Here is a 22,222-nt window from a genome sequence, read left to right as displayed (position 1 = left end):
TCCACCTGGGCCATATTGGCTATAAGGGGAGGTGAGGTGCTGCAGCTGCTCTTACTGGGTTAACTGGTCTTTGGAGGGCTGTTTGCTTCTCTCTCTGCTTTCAGCTCAGCGGTGAGTGAGGAGGTGTCTGGGGGTCCAGTGGGATGGGGGAACCCTGGAGCCTTCTCCCTCCCTGGGTGACCTGGGCAGCTCCTGGTGGGATGTGGCTGTGTGTGGCCGGTGCCAGGGCTGGGAAGGTGACAGACCAATGATGCTATGGGCTTCCCTTCTCTGGGAATCTGCTGGGGTGATGGAGGGGGAACATGTCCCAGGGCTCCCTGTGGTGGGGAGAGCCTCGTCCCATGCCTTCCTGGGCTGGTGTGGGAGGGTCAACAGCGCCGAAAGCTGCTCCTCTCTGTGCAAGAACTCGGTCAAACAAGAGGGCTGGGTAAACATTTGGAAAGCAAACACCTATAAAGGCAGATTTCTGAGGACTCTCCCATCGCTGTGGGTGTCACCGCTCCAGCCCCTCACTCCGAACCTGCCCTGGCGCTAAGGTGGCGGGTGGCTTTTCTTGCTCTCAAATGCTTTCTGGGACGAGGGTGGGCATCTCGTCCCGCTTCCTTCTGCTACGAGGAGAAACAGGTCTGGGTGTAGAGAAAAGGGAAGGGGCTTTATTGGGGGATGGTGGGCAGTAAGTGCCCTGTGCTGTGTCCCTCTCTGCCTCTCCCAAGGCCAACAGTGTGACAGGGACACCTCGGAGAGCCTCTGCCAGGCACACAGGGGACCCAGCATCGGCGCCATCCCTGGGTTCGGTCCGGTCCCCACACGTTGCTGGCAAGCAGACTGGAAGGGCTGTGCATCCCCAGGGAGGGACCAGTGTCCCTTCTCTTTAATGACCTGTCAGCCTCCATGTGTCCTCGGAAGCATCCTGGGATGGAACATGCCCTATCCCAACGTGGCTTTCTCAGCATCCTTCCCATTCCCACAGGAAGATGGCTCTCCTGCCTCAAGCAGTACTGTCACCCTCCTCCCACCGCATCCCGGCGTAGGGCTGGGACAAACCCCATGGCCACCCATCCTCAGCCTTCAGCAGGGGCAGGTTTGGAGACCTGGGGGTGCCGGCGTGCCCACACAGAGCCTGGAGGGGCTGTGACTTGTGGAGACCAGGGATGAGGCTGCTGCAACCCCCCATTGTCCCCTCGGCACCTGCCTCTGCTCTGTGCTGTCCCTGTCCCTCGGGTGTCACTGGCAGTGTGGTTGCCACCCATGAGGTTGTTCGTGATGGGGGACACCAGGGCCAGGTTGCATGTGGGCACGGGCCGGAGCCGCTGGCCTGGACCCCGTCGCAGCCACCCCCGGTACTTGTCCCCAGCCATGAAGTACAAGATAGGGTCGAGGCAACTATTGATGCTGGCCAGGGGCCGTGTGATCTTGTAGGTGAAGTTGATGATGTTGAGGGTCCAGCAGTCGGCTTGGAAGTAGCGGGAGGTGTAGTAGAGGGTTCTGGTGATGTGGAAGGGCACAAAGCAGATGGCAAAGACAGTGAGGACAATGATGATCATCCTGATGGAGCGCTTCTTGTAGGAGGGCATTCGGGGGCTGGAGAATCTGGACTTGCCAAGACTCTTGGCCATCAGGCAGTAGCACAAGACAATCACCAAGAAGGGGACCCCAAAGAGGAGGGCCATGACGGAGGAGCTGTAGTGCACGTAATGGTCGAACTCCTCAGGCCTGGTGGTGTCATGGCACAGGGTGCTGTTGCCCTTGGAGCTGGTGGTGACAAAGATGAGGTTGGGGATGAGGCAGATGGTGACGACAAGCCAGGCGCCCACACAAATGATGCGGGCATGTTTGGTCTTCACCCACTTCAGGGCGCGGATGGGGTGGCAGATGCCCATGTAGCGGTGGACACTGATGCACGTCAGGAAGAGGATGCTGCTGTAGAGATTAGCGTAGAAGAGGAAGCGAACGATCTTGCAGAGCCATTTCCCGAAGGGCCAGTTGTTGCGGTCGGCATAATAGTAGACCAGGGTGGGGAGGGAGAGGACGTAGAGCGTGTCAGAGACGGCCAAGTTGAACATGTAGGTGGTGGTGGCATTCCATGGCCTCATCCTGGAGATGAACATCCACAGGGCCCAGGAGTTGAGGGGCAGCCCCACCACAAAGACAATGCTGTAGGAGACGGGCAGCAGGATGAACTTGAACTCCTCGTTGAAGACGCACTTGGCCTCCGACACTGCGGTGGTGTTTTCTCCCGGCCAGGGAGCAGGCGTTGGTGTCCACAGGGCAACTGGGAACGTCCTCACTGAAGTGGCCATGTTTTCCAAGCCAGATCTAGGGGAGCAGTTAATAAAAGCGCATTAGTCGTTGATCCTGACCATTGTCAGGCACAAAGCATGGAAGGGAGCCAAAGATGCCAGATTTTCCCCCCCTCCAGGAGCTCCAGCCACTTTGATGGTTCTCTGGTTTTTCTCAGCTCGCGCGTTCGGGCCTCACGGGGAGCCGAGGGAGGCTTGACAAATCCTCCCCTTCGCAGCCCCCGCAATGACACCCGTTAATCATCCCTTTGAGCAGTGCGCAGTGACACCAGCGCCGCGTGGAGCCAGGAAGCGTGCCTGAGACAGAGGACCGCGCCGGCCCCGCCGGCCAGCAGCCCCACGGCGCGCCGAACAATGAGACCTTTATGAGCAACAGCAGCCCCCGGCCGGTGCCAGCGCAGCCTCTTGGAAGCCGGCTCAGCCTAATTGGCACCATCCTGACAATGCTGCTCGTCCCAGAGGGCTCCTTGACAGAAGAAAGGCAGGAGGAGAAGAAAGGCTTGTCTGGGGGAATATTATGGTCCAGAGAAATCCTTGGGGGGCTGTTAAAGGAGCCTTTGGGAGAGAGCGTCCCTGGATGGCGAGGGGCCTCCAGCTGCTGGGTATTCTCCGTAGGAGAGGGATGATCTAAGCCCTGCGGAGAGGAGCTGCGCCAGAGCCAAGTCCCAGCCCAAGACAGTGCAAGTTGACAAGGCAGACATTTCCCCTCGCACAGTGTTAGGATCAAAAGCTGGGTTCTGCATCCTCCTGGAAAATCAAGCCCCAGGTCTGAGGTATGAGGGTGAGTTCATAAGGGTGGAATTCGCCCCTCAGGATGTCTAAAGTTCAGAGTCCACTCCTCCAGAGGTAAGAAGGAGCTTCTGCCACCATCATGGTGTCCAGCAAAGGACCAGTGAAGGCTGCCCATGCCTTGGCCCCTCCACACCCACCACCATCCCTGGAGAAGTGATTTTGGAGTAGCTGCTTCTACCAGACGAGGATGGATGCTTGGATGAGTAACCTGGGAGTAGGAGCATCTGCCATGCTGCTGGCAGAGATGAGGGTGCAGCCAAAAGCCATATCTGACAGAGTTGTGTGTCTCCAGTTTCTGCTGGTCCAGGGCTCACCCAGGAGGTGAAGGGTGCCAGAACGGAGGAGGACTTGGGGCTCAGGGAGATGATTACGTGTTTATGGTGTTGGTGGCACGAGGTGGAAAGCAGCATCCTTCATCCCTTGGCTCCCTCATCATCCACCCCCTTGCCTTTGCCGTGGAGATGAGCAGCCTGATGGCTTCTTGTGGCAAGCGCAGTTGGCAGGAATATCCTGTAGGGTGTATCCATGGGGTCAGCTGAACTGCAATCAATCCTCTCCCTGCAAAACCTCACCTGGAGAGACATCCCTGAGTTTACAGAGATGATCATAAATTAATCAGCAGGCAGATGGGCAGGCGGGTGTCCACAGGACTGGCCCCTCAGTGCCACACGCACCTCCGTACTCTCTGTTTGAGTTGTGGGCTGAGCTGCAGCATCAGGCTCACATCGAACACCCTGCAGCTTCCTTCCCACTGTAGGCAGCGCAGGCAGCTGCCTGGCTTTATTACAGGGATGAGTTCAGAGAGCAACAGGCAGGTCCTGATCAAACATTAACAGTAGGAAGAACTTGCTCTGTTTTCCCAGCACCAGGAGGGAAAAAACAACTGGTATGAAACCCTGAGCCTCCGGGCACTCGTGCCAGAGGTGGTCTCACGGGGCTGGCTCTGCTGGTGGGAACACTGTGCTGGTCCCAGCCCAGTGGCTGCACCTCCCCAAGCCGCGACACTGCCAAGGACACAAGGCACCAGGAGATTTATTTTCCATTTCTAACCTCTGAGTGCAAGTGAGCATGAAGCCTTGAGCCTGACCGGACCGTAGGTTCTGCAGGGTTCAGTGACCAAAGCCAATGCCCATGACGCAGGTCAACAAACAACTAAGATACAAAAAAGCCAATAAATAAAAAAATAATAATCTGGTGTAAGGGAGGCAGAAGGGACAAGCTTGAGCAGCTGTGTGATATCGGGCTGTTCAGAGGAGAGCGCAGGTACGTGGCTTCTGGAAGCTGATAAAGCCTGAGCACAATCAGTGCTCGGCAGCATGATTTAACCATTCCTGAGCAAGCTTCCTTTGGGGACAACCACCAAAAAATAAAAATGCAAAAGAAGGTAACATTTGGCAAGCTTTATCTCAACAAGTTTCCTGCTTCCTCATCTTAGTCACGGATCAAAATCAGTGCTTTAAATTACTGATTTGCAACAGTCCACCCTGAGGACACGTCACTGCCAAGCCCGTTCCTACCCCTTGCTGACATCCCCAGCAAGGCTATCCCTGGCCACAACCTCTCCAGCGTGGGCTTTCTCAAGGAGGGACCAACTGTAGCCACAGCATGGTCTGAGCCAAGCGTTTGGGCTCACTGATGGAGCGGGAGATGGAAGGCACTGCAGGGAAAGGCCATGGAGCTGGGAAGGTGATGCCCGCTCCTGCCCTGCTCGTTTTGTGGATGCACAAGAGCTGCAGTGCTGGGGAATCCCTTGCCCATGGCAAGCACATCCCCCTGGGATGGTGCCTGCAGACTGGCCCCCGTGCATGGCCCACGAAGCTGTGGGGAGTCCTGCAAATCACCCACGTGTCCATCTGCCAGCAGAAAGGGGCAGGAGGTGGCCATGGGGCCATGCATCGGGGGCATGTGCTGTCCGTGGCCCTTTGTTGCAGGATTGGGAACTCTGCCCTGACTCCCAGCCCCGTGGCTGTGCCCAGCTTGAACCCATCCTTCTGCCCCATGGGCAGAAACCAGCCCCTTTGAGAGCTGGTGGCCACCCCCAGCCCAGGGTGGCCCCGCAACTGGCCAAGGCTGTGGGCCCTGGGGATTTACGGGGGCGTTGGAAAGGCACCAATGAAATGAATGAGTGGGGCAGTGCCGAGGGCAGACTCTGCCCCGGAGCTGATGTCCTGCTCACCGGGATGATGGGACCAAGGGTCGGCGACCGCGGTGTAGCGGGCAGGAGCTTCAGAGAGCGGATTTCAGAGGGGAGCGAGCGGCCACCGGAGGACGTGGGGTGAGCCTGGGACTGGTTGCTGCTGGAGCACGGGAAAAACAGGGCTTTTCTTCTCGCCTAAGCTCTCGGAAATTGCAAAACAAGGGGAAATTATGCAAAACATCCTGCAGAAGGACCCTTGTCCCTAATCGCCACGTGGTTTTTGCAGCCAAAGCCCCGGCACAAGGGGAGCGTGACCTAATTTCTTTTCGATCTTTCTCTTCGGCTGCAAGAGCAGCCAAAGCACGATCTGCCAGCGCTGCCTGGGCGCCGGTGCCTCCTCCCTGGGGATGCCAGCGGAGTCAGGCGCTTCCCTCGCTGCCCACCACGTCCCCCTGCTCTGATGTGAACCCCTTTCTCAGTAGGGTGGGAGGCAAGGGTTTCCTTTTGCCCTTGGGTGGGCTGTCTCTGTCCCTCCGCCTCCCTGGGGAAGGGCAGGAGTGTTGGGCTAAGCCGTGGCAGCCCGAGGGCAGCTTTGCCCTGTGAGGAGACAGAGATTTGGGGGATGGAGAGGAAGATGAAGGAGAGGAGGTGGCCACACTGAGAAGGGTGAAGGCCCTTGGTGATGGAGGAAGGCAGTGGCACGTTAGAGAAGAGAAGGCATGGAGGAATTTGGGGATGGTGGATGGATGGGAAGAACTGGCTGACCCCCACCCCACATCCAGCCAGCCCTGGGGGTCCCATCTCCATCCCTTGGGGGGCCAAAGCTGCTCCCCACAGCCTCCCCCCCGGAGCCCAGTTGGGTTTGCAAGGCCGTGGCATGGCCATGGCAGGGCGACCCCAGCTGCTGCCCTCCACCAGCTCACCTGCGGTCCTGGGCTGGGGTGGCTCTCAGGAGCGGGGCACCCCTGTGGAGCCCCTGTCCTCCATGGGGCTGGGGGCCATGCTGGTGGGGCTGCGGGCTACCTTTTGCCGAGTTGTGCCGTCTGTGCCCGCTCCCGCTCTCCCAACGCTGGGAGCAAAGTGCCCGGGAGAGGCAGGGCTGGAGGCGGGCGGAGGCGGGGGCAGGAGCCCGCAGTGTCCCTGCCCGCAGTGTCCCTGCCCGTGTCCCTGCCCGCCCCAGCGGCTGCCTGCGGGGCTTGGCCCCAGCTGCGTCCCCATCCTGCCCATCGCCCTCAGAGGCTTTGAGCCACCTGCAGCCCCCACAGCAGCCCCCCAGACAAGGCGTGTGTGGTCTTCACCCTTGAGTCACAGCCCTTTCCCCATGGGGGCCAAGGACTCTTGGCCATGGGGACCACGGTCCCTCGCTCATAGGGACCACAGTGCCCCACTTACGGGGACCATGGTCCCTCTACCACAGGGGCCATTAGCCCCTCATCCATGGGCATGGCAGCCCCCTGCCCGTGGGGACCGCGGCCCCTCGCCCACCCCAGGGCAGCCTCCCTGCCCCACTGGGACCATGCGGGTCCCGACAGTGCCCGCACCCCAGGGTGCTGCCCTGCTGGCACCCCAGCTCTGCGGGGCACTCCTGGGCACAAAGGTGGCCACTGCCACCTTGAGGCCAGCCTGGGCATAGTGTCCCCAAAACCAGGGCCACCTCGGGTGTCGCAGCAGCTAGGGCCCTGCTGAGTCCCACGTTTGGGGGGACTGTGTCCCCCCACCCCCTGCGGAGGTGTGCCACGTCCAGGAGGTTTAACTCTTTTGCAAGCGTCCAGGTGGGCAAAGGATGGGTGCTGTGCAAACATGTCACTGTTGCGATGAAGGGGGCACGCCGGGGGGCCAGCGGGTGCGCCTTGGGATGTGGGGGACCATGGATGAGAGCGGGGGGCAGCAAGGGGTTCTTTGGCTATGGAGGGAGAGCACAGGGGACTGCGGGTGTGCAGGGCTGAGGGAGCAGAGCCAGCGTGTTTGAGGGGGAACTGTGTCACCTCAAGCACCCGCCGAGGGTTGGGGTTTGTGGGGTCCCCAGTTAAACAGGGGGAAGGAAGGGGGCACTGCCCCCGGAGCAGCCGAGGTACCGGGAGCCAGCACTCTCCCCACCCAGCTTGCCCATCTCGTCTCAGCACACTCCTGCCTTGCCCCGGCACAGAACCAGGCGTTGCACACACGCGTCCCCCTGGTGTCCCTGAGACTTTATTCTGGATGGAGACAGCAGGGGGCATCTCATAAGGAGACGGTGCTGCAGCCTCAGGAGCTGTTAGGAGAAGTCCTCTTGGAAGTCCATCCGACCAGGGCTGAGCCCAGGGAGGAGGGAGCAGCTGCCGAGGCCGAAGGCACGAGGGTCTGTGGGGCTGGGCACAGACACCGCTGTGCCCTTGCAGGCTGCAAGTCGACTGCCTGAAGAGGCTGAGCCTCGTGATCCAAAGCACCCAGCGGTCCTCACTTCCCAAGTGGCCTGAACATCTCCGGTGTCCCCTATCCCTCCTTGCTGGTGGGGCTCAGTATGGTCCTTCCATCACTTTGGGGAGGGAGGACCTTTACAGGCAGCAAGACCTGGATAGTGTCCATCCCGATGGCCACAGGAACTTCCTGAAACTTTCCAACTGCTTGCTGGTGAGGTCACTGAGTTGGGAGCGTGGTCAATAGGTCCAGCCCTGTGTGAGTTCCTCAGCAGCTCTGTCTGCCTCAGGAGCTCCACAGAGGAGAGCACACGTGGGTGCTGGAGCAGGGATAGGTGCTCTAGGTGCTGGGTCCGAGGTCGGGTCTCTGTGGCAGGCTCACCGCGGTGTCCTCACCGAGTTTGCCATGGATGAGCTGGGGAGGGGTTGGGCTGAGCACCCCAGCCTTCAGCAGGTCCCGCTCTGTGACATCTCTATGCACGGGGCAAGAGGAGCCACCAAGAAGGAGCAGGGAGCCCGCATGACCCCAGGGCATCCATGGAGATGTAGGGACTTAGTATCCTCCTGTCCCTGCCCTGCCACATTTCCCCCCACCCACCCCGAGGCTCACTTCTCCTCACCCCTGGGGTGTGGAGCTCTGCCAGGAACCCTGGGGCCACAGGAGCTGGCCCGCACGGTGCCCCCCTTTCCGAGCTCCAGTGCCTGGGGGTACCTGAAGAATTCCAGGTGGTTCCAGCCATGCTCCTGCAGCCTTTCCTTGTCCTGCTGCAAGCCAAGGTGGCCCAGGCACCTGCCGACACCACGGGACCACTCCTCCCTGTCACATGGCCACTGGTGAAAGAAGAACAAGGACATACACCAGCAGCGTCACATCAGGACTATGAAGTTCTCCACCTTCACGTCTTCACCCTGCATGAACTGCGCATGTTGTTGCTCCTCCACTTTCCACTGTATCCCACTGCCTGTGCCGTGGTGGCTTCACCAGGCAGAGCACTGCCATGGGGATGGGACCTCACATCTGTTGGTGGCCCCACAGCCCAAAGCAAGTCCCCCTACTCCTTGAGCTCCCCAAACCCCTCAGCTGAGCTCCAGCACCCCACAGAGACCACAGAAGTACCTCTCCAGGGTGGCCGTGATGGTGAGTATCCAGTGTGCACCTTGGCACCTCCCGGTAGGGCCGTGGGGGTGGCTCCAGGGTGCTGTGTGTCTGGCACAGCAGGGTCTTCTGGTTGTCCCCTCTGTGGTCAGAGGATGCCCAGTCCAGCTGGCTCAGGCAGGTGGCCATCTGCAGTGCTGTCAGTGAGCAGTCGCCCAGCCCTGGTGTGTCCCTTGCCAGGATGGCCGATTTGGGTCTTTTCTGCTGGCCCACACCAGGGGGGCTGCGTGTTTGCCCATGGGATGGCCCCCCTGGCACACAGCGACGCCGGCCACCCCATCGCTCTTCCTCTGAGGGTGAAGGGACTCGTGCCCCAAGGGGGCTCCGGCACTGCTGGCCCCCGGACGGGCTCTCCACCTGCTTGTCATGGGCTTCGCCAGCACCGGGGGCCGGCACCCACGTGTTGGGGACCCCCTCGAAGATGAAGTAGGCTGGGTTGGTGTAGCTGGCAGCCGGCTCTGGAAGGCTGCGGGGTCGACTCCTGCAAAGCACGGAGGGTGAGGGCTCAGCATCAGCCCACGGCCGGGGCTCGTGGTGGGGCAGAGCCCAGCTGGGGTACCTGAGGGGCTGCAGGGGTGGCTTGGGGCATGTTGGGACATCAGCCACCGGCTCGGTGTCCTCCTCCTCGAAGCTGATCCACTCTGCAAAGACACCAAGGTCAGGCCTCTTCCCACCAGGCACAGCCATGCTGTCCCTGAGCATGGCCCCATGTCCTGGGCGATGGGAGGGGGCTGTCATGGCCACATTACCATAGAGCCTCTCGCGGGTGCTGCGCCTGTCCTTGGGGACCCGGACCTTCATCCAGCCACGCATGGAGCCCGTCTCCTCGCCACGGTGGAAGAGGAAGGTCTCAAACTGCTGGGCCATGCTGCCGATCATCGACCTCATGGCGATGCAGCACTCGCCTGCAGGCATGGCACACGCTGGTGTTAGCCCCCCCTGGGAAGCTCGGGGGGCAGATGAGCCCCTCGCGGGTGGCAGCGTCCCTTCTGCCAAGCTCCAGCTGCAAAACCTTAGATCCAGCAGGCTGTTACCTGTGCCCTGCTGGGGCTATGCTTGGCATCCCCCCTCATGCCACCATGGTGGCCCCCAGGCCACCATCCTGCACGCACCGTAGGACTCGCAGCTCTCCACACCCTTGATGCTGAGGAGAAGATGCTGGTCCCCCAGGTACTCCAGGTCTGGCAGGATGGGGTTCAGCTGCACATGGAAAGAGGGGTGCTCGGGAGGGGGGGGACTGCTGCAGGGCAGGGTGGTACAGGGGTGGCTCTGGAGGGTGACGGTGACAGCCCCTGGCACCCCTTGGGGCTAAGGGTACAGAGCCAGAGGGAGGGATGGGGAAGAGGAATGAAGATGCTCAAGGGCTGGGGGGGGGGCAGCAGCTGCCCCCCTGCCCAGTACCTACCACAGGCAGATGCTTTGCGGACCAGCCCAACTTGAGGAAGCCAGGGACGTCACAGCTCTGGGAGGTGTTCTCCCCGCTCCGCTGGGCTTCTGCCGGGGGAGAGGTGGGGGCACAGCTCCAGCTGGGGCTAGCTCACCCCCGCGGCACCCTCCCCAGCACCCAGGGGCCACCTCACCCTCCAGGCAGTAGGAGTGAAACTCGATGTAGCACTTGCTGCGGCTGGCAGTTTTCACGATCACCTCGATGCTCTCCCACTCGATGCAGGCCAGGGGCTCAGGGTCAGATCCGGGGGCTGCAGGCAAGTACCGGCCAGGTTGGCATGTGCCAGCAGCCAGGGCCTACCCCAAACCAGGCACAGGGGGTGACAGACCCCAACCCCTTACCTTTCTTGGGCACAAACTGTGACGTTACTCCCACCTCGAAGGTGGCAAAGACGGGCGAGTGGTCACTGGTTACGATATCGTCGGTGCAGCCTGGATGGAGGGAGGGGGCAACTGGGTGACAGACCCCAAGCCCTGGGGACCTGGGCAGCGCTGGCCACCCCGGGCTCCCCCCAGCCCCGGGGTCTCACTCACCATAGGAGTTACAGACCACGTGGGTCTCTGGGTGCGACTTCCACAGGATGCGGTCACACCATGAGGGGACGTTGATCCTCATCTAAAAATGCAGAAAGCATCTGGCTTCAGTGACCCCTCGGGTCTGGCTCCCCCCAGCCCAGAAAAGCACCCCAAAAAGTGAGCTCCATCCTGGCCAGACCCACTTTTGAGGGAGAAGAACGAGCTGGCAGAGGCGTGAGGGCTGACCACCACAAAGCAGCACCCCCCCAGCACCGTCCGAGCCTGGTGTCCCCGTACCCCGGTGATGTCCTACAGCTCAGCAGGAGCCTCCGGGAACTCACCCCCGTGGGCTTGAACTTCTGCCACATGTAGCTGTCCCGGGAGCCCCGCTCGTACCGGTACGTGGGCGGGAAGGAGATGTCACCCTCACCTAGGAACCAAGACACAGAGATGGCATAATGGCCAGTGTCCCTGCTTGTCCCCATAGCTGCAACCAGATGGGGAGAGTCCCCATGGGGTGTCATGGTCCCCGTCCAGGGGACTCATTGATGGCTGGCACCCTCATCCAGCCCTGCAGGGACAGGCTGTGACTGTCCCTATGCTTGCACACTCTTGGGACACAGAGCCCAGGGGTTTTGCACGGTGCACATCAAGGTCCCCCAGGATTTCAGCATCCCAGGACAGGGCACCACCGCATTTCCGAGGTGGCACAGGGAGAGGGCTACAGGGACCAGCGCAGGGGCAGGTGTCCCCCACCTTTGAGAGGGGAGCCGTTCCCTCTGCCCCGACACTCACTGAATCGCAGGAACACCTTGTTTTTCTCCCGCTCCAGGTTGAGCTGATCGACAGCCAGGAGGGTTTCAAACTCCTTCTTGGTTATGTGGGCAAGGATGTCCTGCACCGGGGGAGGAAGGTACAGTGAGCCCTGGCTCTTCTCCCCCCTGTGGCTGCCACCACCAGTGTGTCACCGTCCCCAGCCATGGTGCCTGCGGAGTCCCACCTGCACGTCCATGTCCAGGCGGTAGTTGAGGTCCCCAAACCAGAAGAGGTGGGTGAAGCGCAGGGTGAGGTCAAAGGCACTGAGCCGCTTGTCGCCCAGAACCAGGGAGCGCAGGATGTCACTGTAGTTCTGGTTACGCCTGTGGAGGGGACAGCAGCACCACATGAACCTCCCTGGGGACACCTCATCCTGCCCCTGCCAGGCGGGGACAGGGACAACCCCACAGTCCCTGTGGCTCCTCCAGCCCCCTGAGACACCCACCTGCCCAGGAGCAAGCCCGCCCACCCAAACCCCTTCATCACCTGTGGGTCTTCTCGCTGCCAGAGGCCAGGTGGCAGTTGATGAAGCCAAAGGAGGTCCCATTGAAGAGGAAGGAGACACCTACAGCTCCCTTGTTCCCTGCAGGGATGTGCTGGGCACTGAGCTCTGGGAGGTCCTGGGATGGCTCCCAGGCTGCTCTCTGGGGCATCCCCTCCACCCCATCCCCATTCCTACCCAGTGTGTTGGCAATCCCGGTTTTCACACTGGACGTGTGGACGTGGCTGATGCGCCGTTCGTGCTCAGGCTTCACCAGCACCACGATCTTGATGCTCCAGAGGCATTGCAGGGCGACCTGCGGGGGGAGGCAGGGGGTGAGCCTGCCTGCTCCCCCCACATTGCCCTACAGCTGAACATGGTGGGGACGGAGAAGCAGCAAGGTGAGCCAACCCATCCCTGAAAGGTGGCTCCTGGGGAGGGCACTCCCTGCATGGGGTCCACCAGGCACAGGAGGTTCCCTGGGCTGCATTTGAGGTGGGAGAGGACCCTGGGTTTGGGGGTAAGAGCCCTGAGGTGATGGCTACTGGCAACCAGCTCCTTGAGACTGGTGGGGAATGGCTTTACTTTGCCTAGCACTGAGTATCCCCCCCAGGCACAGCTGGAGGGGTCCAGGCTGCACCCCGCTGTTACCACACGGTAGTCGATGGCCATCAGGGTCTTCAGAGATGCACGGAGGAACTCGACCCACTCGCGGTCACCCAGGGAGTTCTCCTGGGTGCCGATAACGTAGATGTCGTGGGGGATGCAGGCGGTGGTCTCATCCTGCGTGCGCCCCAAGCCCCTTGACGTCAGCCAGGAGGCAAGGGAGCGGGGTGGTGGGGTGCTGCCTGTGGGCAGGGGACAGCAGGTCACTGGGGGGACAACACAGGGCTGATTCCAAGCTCCTCAAGCCCCTCTCCACCCTCTGACCCTGCGTGTCCCCAGGAGCTGCTAGGGATGGGAAGTATCGTGGTCTACCCACGCGCATCCCAGACTGCTACCACCCAAAACCCTCTCAGTGCTCCAGCTTCTCCGTTTCCCTGACTGCCACCAAGTGGGTGGATCCCGATGGGACAGAAAAACCCAAAAGTGACCAGGTCAGAGTCTTCTCCAGCCTCCTGCTCCCATTGAGGGCCAGCTTGGACCTCAGCTTTCCTGGGGCAGCTCCTTCACCTCCCAAAACCCACCCAGGCACGCAACGAGCCGTGACAGCCTCCCAGGAGCCCCCCTGTTCTCCCAGTACAATGGGACCTTACGCTGGCCCCTTACCCATGTTCCACGTCCCGATGTACACTGAGATGAGGTCAGGCTCGTCCAGCTTGGAGTGCTGGATCTTCATCAGCTGCAGCAGCTGGCAAAAGGCCTCTCGCTTCTGCAGGATGATACGGGTGTCTTAGGACCCCCAGAGGTGAGCTGGGACCTACAGCACCCCAGAAGGTGCCAGTGGCAGCAGGATCAGGGGGACATCATCCGCAGGCATAGGAGCCGGCTTGCAGGGCTGGTCTGAACCCCAAGACCATCTGTCTGCTGCATCCCTACATAACGGCTCTGTATTCCCTTGGGACACCCAGCGAGCGCAACCAGTGCCGCTTACCCGTGCGTTGGGGAAGACAAAGTCCCTGCTCAGGCTCCTCTGGGGGTCCCGGTCGTACACCAGCCTCACCTTGTTCTGTACGCTCTGGTATTTGATCAGCTGCAGGACTGAACTCCGGGCATGAGGGGGGCAATAGTGGTACCCACCTCCCACAGCGGGGGCCAGCAGGCAGCGTGGGATGTGTGCAACTGGGTCTGCAGCCCATCACCCTGGCATCAGGCCTGTGCCAGGGAATCCCACGGCCCTGCAGGTAGCCGGGGGTCAGCAGCCCCTTACTTTTGTCCTGTGGAATGGTCTCCTCCGGGGACCCACTGCCCCTCTTGGTGATGGCCACTGTGCCCAACTCCACGTCCACCGTCAGGGCTGCCCTTTGCAACTTGCCCACCTTCACCTGCAGATGGGGACACAGTTGCCGGGTCAGCCCCGTGCCTTGCCGTGCCTGAACAGTGACAACTAGGGTCCTGCCGTGCCCCCTGCCCTCACCTCGAAGCTCTGCACGGCCAGGGGCTTGGCAGTCGGCGGGGGGGATGTCACCATGCTGGGCAGCGCCAGGTTGTGCCTCGACACTGTCTCCTGCAGCGACTTCAGCACCTGCCGGAGAGATGGGCACTGGTCTGGGGGGAACTGGGCTAACTGGGAGCCCTGGGCACCCTGCGCCTACCTGTTCTGCCCTGGGGGGCAGCCTGGGGCTGTGCCACCTCACCCAGCTTGTTTTGCTGGAGGGTTTAATTTCGGTGAGGGCTTTGCTGGAGCAGAGTGAGGTTCCCCAGCCCAAGGTGCCAGCAGAGCCAGGAAGCGGCTGCCGTTAACAGTGGCCGTGCTCCCCCTGCACCCAGCTGGGCTTCCCCAGCCTGCTGTCATGGGGAGGGGGGGGGTAGGCACCTTCTTCTCCAGCGAAGAGAGGAGGTGGTTGACAGTAGATATCTTGTTGAGGAGCAGCTCAAGGTCTGGGTCGCTGGTCAGGAGGCCCTGAGGGGAAGGATGAGTATTTTTGGAACAGTGTGGTGGCACTGGCCCAGTGGATTCCTCCCAGCAGGTCCAGGCTGCACCCCGAGATGTGGGGGGTTTCCCCCAGCCATATCCTGGAATGGGCACAGAAATGAGTCCCTGCTTGTCCCCAGGCCACAGGGAGCCAGGTTCCCCCCTTCCAGCTGTAGAAACCTCAGCACACACAGCACTCGAGGACCACCAGCAGCACCACGGGGCGTGCAGCATCTTTGGGTGCCAACGGGTCCCAAAAACACCTTGACCACCTCCCCCCCAAGCCAGCTGCCCCTATCCACATGCGACAGGGCACCTGCAGGCAACTGGGGGCTGTGGTGGCCCAAGAGGGGCTCACCTGCTCCCTGGCCGGGCTGCGAGGGGACGCGGGGGGGTCGAACACCCTGGCCAGTGTCTCCAGACCCGCCAACGTGAAGTCGATCTCACTGCAGAGGAGAGGAGCGGGTGAGACCCAGCACAGGCATCTCCCGAGCCTCAGTGGCTATGCTGGGTCACCACAAAGGGGCTGGGGATGAGGTGGGTGGCCCCGGAGGGGTGTGTGTCCCCCACCCCGGCCACTCGCCTGTGCAGCGCCCGGCAGGCGGTGACGAGCGCGGTGCTGAGATGGCGCAGCTGCGGGTGCCCGTGGCGCAGAGCCTCCAGGTCCAGCTGCAGGTGGTGGTTCAGGTACTCGGCCATGAAGCCCATGAAGTCACTGGCTGGGCTGCAAGGGCAGGTGAGCATCTTTGGAAAGATCCCCCACCGGACGTGCCACCTTCTCCAGCGAGGGGTGGCCGTGCCCACCCTATGGCCACCATCACCCTGGGGTGGTCAGGGGTGCGTTACCTGCTGTGGACCTGCTCCTGCAGCCTCTGGTGCAGCTGCTGTGAGATGTGGGTCCGGCTGGCGATGGGAGCACTGACCCATGTGCCCGTCCCGGCTCCCCCGGCCAGGACTGCGCTCGCCGTGTGCCCACCACCACGGCCATCCTCCCCGTCTGCGGGCAGAGGACAGCCAGCTCAGCGGGATGCCCCCCCCACCGCTCACAGCCCTGCACAATCGCCCCCCTCCCCGTCTCACCCGAGTCTTCGTCGGCCGCTTGCCTGGCCCGGTGCACGGGGTAGAGCAGGGGTGTCACCAGCCCGTTGTTGGGCTGCTGGTAGGCGCCGATCAGGTCGGGGAGGGTGCGGAAGCACTTGGCCTGGATGCCCTGGATGGTCTGGGGAGGCAGAGAGGGGGGAGCACTGTCATGTCCCCCCACTCCGCCAGCTCCACACGCTGGGGCAGCCCTCCGCCAGGCTGCGGACCAGCCTGTCATGTCGAGCGGGTCTGTCCCCCGAAATGTGGCCACGGTGAGCTTTAAGTGCCAGCTGGATGCTGAGCTCACCCCAGCCCCTGGCAGGACAGCAGAGGGAGGAGAGGAGTGTGGAGACATGACAATTCCATGACAATTCGGTGACATCTGCCTCGAGCAGCAGATGGGGCTGCTCCCTAGGGACCCTCAGGATGCTCTTTTTAGGGTGTCAGAAGGAGCTGGGTACCAGGAGAAACGGGAAGTGGCACCAAAGAGAGGAAGCAAGGCCGAGCCGGTGGCCAGGACAGACATCGCAGGGACAGATGTTGCGGGGATCGGGGCCGCCTGGCCGGGCTGGGGCAGGGGATGGTGGCAGGAAGGGGACAAGCATTTTGCTGTGTCGCCCCAGGTGGGCTGGTGGCAGCCATGGGGCTGGTGGGGAGATGGCCTTCCCAGGCAGCCCCGTGCTGAAGGGGTGGCTGCAAAGTGCTCGCATCCTGTCGTGCTGTGTGTTGCCGGCAGCTCGTGCAAAAAGCAAACCGCACTGCTCACTCAGCGCCGGCGTGCCGGGGAGGGCAGGCACCTGCATCCTGTCTGCACCCCAGTTCGTAGCCGGTGGCCCCCCCAGCATGGCGCCTGGCGGCGTTAGCCAGGGCAGGGAGTGCACCCCAGTGGCACTCGGCCTCCGGGCACCCACCTGGACGGAGAGCAGCCCCTCGTCATCAGGGAGGATGCGGTAGGTGTGGACGTGCCGCTGGAACCTGGGAGAGAGCAGATGAGGGTCCCCCATTGCACCCCCCACAACACCATGGGTGCGTTGGGGGGGCGCCTGGCACCCAGCCCTGGTGCAAACACCCCGTCCCCTCACAGAGAGAGGAACTGAGCTCTCATCTCTGGAAATAAAAGCGTCACCCTCAGCTCTGAGTCTGGACCCGTCTGCAGGGGAGGATGCGCAGCGTCCCCCCGCCTCCAAACAGCATCCTGCCTGCAGCAGCCACGGCATGGCCACGGCACACCAGGGGCTCAGCCACATCTCTGTCATCATTCGCCTGTCACCTACAGCCCCATGGCTCCGTGTAGCAGCGAGGGCTTTTGGCCAGCTGGAGCCAGGCGCTGCGCTCCCCGTGACTGTGACTACTCTTTCCAAGGCCACCACAGCATCCCTGCCCGTGCCACCATCCTGTCTGGCATCAGCCTGACATCCGACTCGGTGCTGGGATGCTGGCAGAGCCAGGGTGGCTACCGGCTGAACCCCCGGCGTGACTCGCACCTCCCCATTCCCCTCGGCACCATGTGTTTGCAATTTGTCCCACGCGCCGAGCCTGGGGAAAGGGGGTGGCATCCTGCCAAAGCCGCCGAGGCACCGCCCTGCACGGTCCCCGCTGCAGACGTGTCGCTGGGCTGCAGGCAGGGTGCAGGCAGGGTGCAGGCAGGGTGCAGGCACCCCCCAGCAGCAGTGCTCTCAGGGGGCTGCGAGCCCGGTGCCAGGCAGGGAGATGGGGAGGTTAGAGGGGGATGCAGCCCCACCAAGTCCCAGCATCTGAGATGTTTAACAGCGGGCGTCGCGGTCTGGATGCGGCTGCCCTGGGGGTTGGAGGGAGAGGGGGGATGTTTGTTTTCGCAGAGGGAGGGTGATGCAAGTCAGCCTCTCCCACTCCCACGCACGGGGCCGGCATGGCGGGCAGCCCAAAATGGCTCAGCGTACCCTGGATTTCGGGTTCTCCCTTCAGCAACCCCGGTGCTGGGCAGGGTTAGCCCAGGCTGCCTGCTCCCAAGGACACAGTGACCTGGGCATCACTGGAAAACCCCTGTGCTAGAGAGCTGGCACCCTGCTCACCCCACCAGCATCCCTGCAGAAGGCTTTTCTACGAGATTTTGGCAGTGCCAGTCTGAGGGGCAGTGCCAGGATTGCTGTGCCCGGAGCTGGGAGAGGGACAGAGGGACCCCGGCAAGGGACAAGAGAGGAAAGCCGCGAGCAGAAGCCAGGCAGTTGACTCACAGGAGGCAGAGGGCGTACGCCCCGGAGACCGACTCGCTGTCCCGCACCAGGAAGCAGCCATCCCGCCCGGCCTTGGCCAGCAGCTCCTCCGCCACCACCCGACTGATGTCCCGGTGGTACCAGCTTGCTGCTGCCATCCTCCAAAGCAGCGGGACACCGACAGCGCTGTGTCCCTGTCCCAGCCCCACATCGGGGCTCAGCGGCGGATGCTGGCCATCAGCTGGCCCACGGGGTCGGCTGGGGAAGGTGAAGGTGGGGGTGGCGTGGGGGGACCAGCCCGCTGGTACCCGAGCAAGCCAGTGGCTGGAGGTCCCAGAGGGTGATGTGCAGCCACCCAGGTGATGCTCATGGGGATGGGGTGCCCTGCAGCCAGGCAGCGTGGCAGGAGCAGGAGGGCAGCTGGGGGAGGCTGGGGGTCCAGATGCTCCTCATCGCAGGGGGGTTCCAGCCTGTGGGGTGCATGGGGGCAGAGAGGAGGAGATCAGCGATCAGACTTTTCCCGCAGGGGGGACTCACCCCATGTTCCCGCCCCAGCCTCGGGGCCACCGTCCTGCCCTGGTGCACGGCAAGGACAGGCCATGTTGGCATCCTGGTGGCACAGGAGGGCTCAGACCTCACCGGACACACTCACCGTCCCTTGCAGATGCGCTGTGGGGCTCCTGTGGCTCTTGCAGGGTGCTGGGGGCAGCAAGCCAAGCTCTTGGGGTGTAGCCAAGCAGGACCGGAGCTGCGATGCTGCACCGGCCGCCCTGGGCTTCCTTCTGCGGGGGACGCCGGCAGCTCTGCCAGGCACACGCTGCCTGTCAGGGTGGCAGTGTGGGCTCAGAGAGCACCCAGCCCGCTGGCCCCACTCCCCAGCCCCACCACCCTGGCCCACCCCCTCAGTGCCCCGTCCCGCTCACTCGGCACCACGGCGGCCGCCGCGCTCTTCCTCCTTCTCTGCGCTCTGCTCGCCCCACGCCAGAACCAGCCTCCTTGCTCCTCCTCCCGCTCCAGCCCTGCTCGAGGGGGAAGCCTTGCAGCCATGCGGGGCTGAGCGTGGCAGGGCGCAGGCAGCAGCAGTCCTGGAGCCGGGGCTCTGCCTCCACCTCGCTCCCCGCTGCCCATCTTCCCCTGGGGCGAGAGGCAATGGAGGGGAGAGAGCCCCATCCCTCGGACAGAACCCCAGGAGAGGGGGCGGCCAGAAGTGTGGGACAGCAGCAAGCTCCTGAAATGTATTTGGGGTGGTGGGCAGCCTGTGGGCAGCAACTGAGCTGCCCGCTCCTGGGGACCTTGCTGCCCACGCCTGGGCTGAGCTCTGCTGTTTGCTGCCGGCCACATGGAGGTGGAGACGCCGCAGGCATCAGGCAACCAAGCGAGCTGAGCACCCGCGATGCCAGTCATGTCACCCCATCTGTGGGTGCCCTGGCTCCGGGCAGAAGGGAAGCAGGGTTCTGGGGATCCCGGGAAGGGGTTTAGGAAGGCAGGAAGCTTTTCCTGGCAGGATGGGGCTGCAAACAGGACCAGGGCTCTCGCAGCGCCCAGGCGCAGACCCAGAGATTTTGCTCCTCATGGCAAGCAGCGAGCGGGCCATGCACATGCCAGCAGTGGCCTGGGCAAGTGGGTGGCTTGAGCTGTGCTAGGGTGATTAGCATCAATTAACTAAAGATGAGCAGCAGCCACCATCTGCTGCCAGAGTGTCTGGGGGCACGAGGGCTGCTCTGGTAGAAGAGGGAACAGCAGGTTCCTGCCAGAGGAGGATAAGGATGAGGAGAGGATGAGGATGGAGTGCAATGCCAAGTCACACTCCCGGCTGTCTGCCACCCTTGGCATCACGAGCCAACCCCTGCAGCCATGAGCCCAACGCAAAAGGACCAACCCCACCACCGTCTGCCCAAGCCCGCCGGTGTGGATGTGCCAAAAGCCCCTGACAGGGCTTCCTCCCGGACTCCCAGCCTCAAGAGGAACCTGTGGCCAAGGCCACTGAGAAGTTGGGCAGCCCACTTGACTTTGGGCCGGGAGCCGGGAGCCGCACGGCAGTGGCTGCATTTCTCACCAGCGCCCGACATGGGGAAGTAGAGCGATGGCTGGTCTGTGAAGGGACAGCAGCTGGAGACCCCCATCCTACTGGAGCCCCACCAGCGCTACTCCCTCCTTGTTACTTAACAGTGCGGCAATAATTCCCCACAGCTGCAGAGGCGCCTGGCTTCGGATTAATGCCATCCACGCCGCTTAAGCCAGATCAGAGGAGGAAGACCTGGAGCTCTGAGGGGCTTGGAGAAATCAGAAGCACCGGCTGCAGGCTTTTACGTAAGGCTGCTGCGGTGTGTGGTGCCGGAGGCTGAGCCGGGATGTTGCCAAACACACTGGCATCGGCACGCAGGGAGCTCTGCCAGCACCGGGGGACAGTTGTATTTTGGAATGCGATGTGTGTTCACCCGTGACCAGCTTTCTGGGAGGCTCCCCAGGCTCCTTTCAGAGGGCAGACCCCATGAACGAGGGCACCGAAGTGGGAGGACGCAAGGAACCCCGTGGCCATTCCTCAGGAAGGGAGGACACTGTCCATCGGGAGCCAGGGATGAAGCCGGGCCCCCACACACTCCATCGGTATCCTGCCCCGCTGGAAGTGGCTGGTTGAGCTGTGCTTCACACAGTGCATGGACCCGGAGGGATGTGTGGGATGAGGCAGATCAGAGGAGACTTTGGCCATTTATTAAACAGGAAAAAGGAAGAAGCCCTCCCTCATTTCCCTATTATTTTTAACACTACGCTGCATCCCCCCCAGCTTCCTTCCCCGGTGCTTGGTTTGGAGCATGGCGTGAGCGCGGGAAGCGATGTGGTCTGTCCATCCCACCACTGATTTCTTTGTGGGGGGAAATATCTACCACCCCACCTGGGCAAGTTCTCCCTGGCTGAATCCATGCAGTCAGGACTAAACCGAGCTGAAGCCACCCATAATGAAACCTGCTCTCCGTCCTTGCCATGCTCCACACACTCTATGGCTCCTGTGAACAGTACGGGTCTCAGGGGCCTTATTAAGAGCCTAACGAAGGGCTGCAAACAGCTCAGGATTAGGTGCTGGGGGTGGCTGCTCCGCCATCGCCCCCCCCCCCCCTCCAGCCGAGCAGTGGGCATCCAGGTGGGGCTGCCACCTCCTCCTCCTCTTCCACCCACCGGTGGGAAGGTCACAGTTCACGTGTCCCCCCTGACCTTGGCAGAAATAGCACCCACTAATCTGCAAACTAAGCAGCTCTCCTGCGTGCAATTAAAGAAATCACAAGTCCCGGCCCCAGGAAACGTGTGCTGACAGCTAAAGCCCTGGGAGGTGGAGCTGGTGGGGCTGGCGTGCTGTGGTGGCTTGTGGTGGCTCCCAGTGGCCCACAGGACCAGAGGCACAGGTGGGCTGCGTTTGGGAGGGTCTGGTAGCCAGGTGATGAAGGTGATTGAGCTGATCTAGGGTGCTGGGAGGAGGCTGCTGGCAAGTCTGGGATACAGTGGTGAGCAGAGACATCCTGACCTTGGTGCTCAGCTCTGGGAGCTGAGCCACAACCGAGTACATGCTCAAACCAAAGGGTCTCGCCAAGGAAACCAGGGCTTGGGGGATGCTGAAGATGAGGAAGAGGAATGGGGCCTTGCTGGAGAAGTTTGCAGGCCACCCTGGGCTATCCTTGCGATCCGTGCCCTGTCCTTGGGGCCAACCCAGGGGTATCATCCACATAAGCATCCTGCAGCCCCTCACCCTGTGAGAGGGGCGTCCTGCGTGCTGGCTGCTGCTGAGGAAGGAGGGTAGCGTGGAACGTTTCTCTCCCGGCCGGCCATAAGGCAAATCCACTCTGCGCTTTCAATGGTTTTCTATTTGCAGCAGCAAACCTTGAATTAATGATGTGCTAATCGGGTCAGGCGAGGCCAGCCCGCGGCATTATGAAATGATGTGGGGCTGAGCAGATTGCCCAGTTGGTGCTGGAGGATGGCGGCAGGTCCATGTCCCACCACCAAGGGCTGGCTGGCCCTTCCCTGATGCTTTGGGGGGGTGCAAAGACTGGCATAGGAGTTGCCACCGCAGCCCCGAGCCTTGCGTGTGCTATTGCCCCATCACCTTCTACATCAGCCTCCCCATGAAAAGGGTGTCCCATGTGCCCTGGAACACAGCAGGTCACTTCTAGGTAACCAGCCAGATGGGCACATCGGCTATGGAAGAAGCTGTCTGCACCTCCTGTCCATCTGTCAGTCATCCAGCAAAGTGCGTAAGTGAGGGATAAAATCCAGCAGGTTCCTCTTTCCCCCCTGCCATCTCCGTCTACCCTCATGGCCAGGGTTGGCCCAGCCCCGCTTGCC

The 22,222-nt window shown here is 62.1% G+C and overlaps 2 protein-coding genes across 2 annotated transcripts; both read right to left on the bottom strand.

Moving 5' to 3' along the window:
• Positions 1–1,061: 1,061 nt before the first annotated feature.
• Positions 1,062–2,300, bottom strand: P2RY4 (pyrimidinergic receptor P2Y4). The gene has a single exon (XM_074147494.1). It carries the CDS (start codon positions 2,298–2,300, stop codon positions 1,062–1,064), a length of 1,239 nt encoding a protein of 412 aa, XP_074003595.1.
• A 5,665-nt stretch (positions 2,301–7,965) lies between these two features.
• LOC141464335 (phosphatidylinositol 3,4,5-trisphosphate 5-phosphatase 2-like) lies at positions 7,966–18,045 on the bottom strand. The gene is made up of 27 exons (XM_074147172.1): positions 17,909–18,045; positions 16,607–16,670; positions 15,696–15,834; positions 15,462–15,612; positions 15,199–15,339; positions 14,974–15,061; positions 14,517–14,603; positions 14,118–14,225; positions 13,911–14,025; positions 13,635–13,741; positions 13,310–13,412; positions 12,692–12,888; positions 12,239–12,356; positions 12,046–12,142; positions 11,744–11,882; positions 11,539–11,638; positions 11,085–11,173; positions 10,762–10,843; positions 10,570–10,659; positions 10,362–10,478; positions 10,187–10,275; positions 9,894–9,981; positions 9,531–9,686; positions 9,341–9,422; positions 8,743–9,262; positions 8,338–8,456; positions 7,966–8,098 (listed from the first exon to the last, which is right to left on the bottom strand). The coding sequence occupies exons 1-27, from the start codon at positions 18,043–18,045 to the stop codon at positions 7,966–7,968; spliced, it is 3,456 nt and encodes a 1,151-aa protein (XP_074003273.1).
• Positions 18,046–22,222: the final 4,177 nt, after the last annotated feature.

This window comes from Numenius arquata, chromosome 5, assembly GCF_964106895.1.
Source record: "Numenius arquata chromosome 5, bNumArq3.hap1.1, whole genome shotgun sequence".
Classification (NCBI taxonomy): Eukaryota; Metazoa; Chordata; class Aves; order Charadriiformes; family Scolopacidae; genus Numenius; species Numenius arquata.
Note: the sequence above shows the minus strand (reverse complement) of the source record. Positions and strands in the feature narration are given on the sequence as shown.

Coding starts and splice junctions, on each gene's coding strand:
- P2RY4 (XM_074147494.1), bottom strand. CDS start 2,300: ATGGCCACTTCAGTGAGGACGTTCCCAGTTGCCCTGTGGACACCAACG.
- LOC141464335 (XM_074147172.1), bottom strand. CDS start 18,045: ATGGCAGCAGCAAGCTGGTACCACCGGGACATCAGTCGGGTGGTGGCG. Junction 16,671..17,908: donor GCGTACGCCCTCTGCCTCCT/GTGAGTCAACTG, acceptor GCTCTCTCCCAG/GTTCCAGCGGCACGTCCACA. Junction 14,026..14,117: donor TGGCCGTGCAGAGCTTCGAG/GTGAGGGCAGGG, acceptor CCCCATCTGCAG/GTGAAGGTGGGCAAGTTGCA.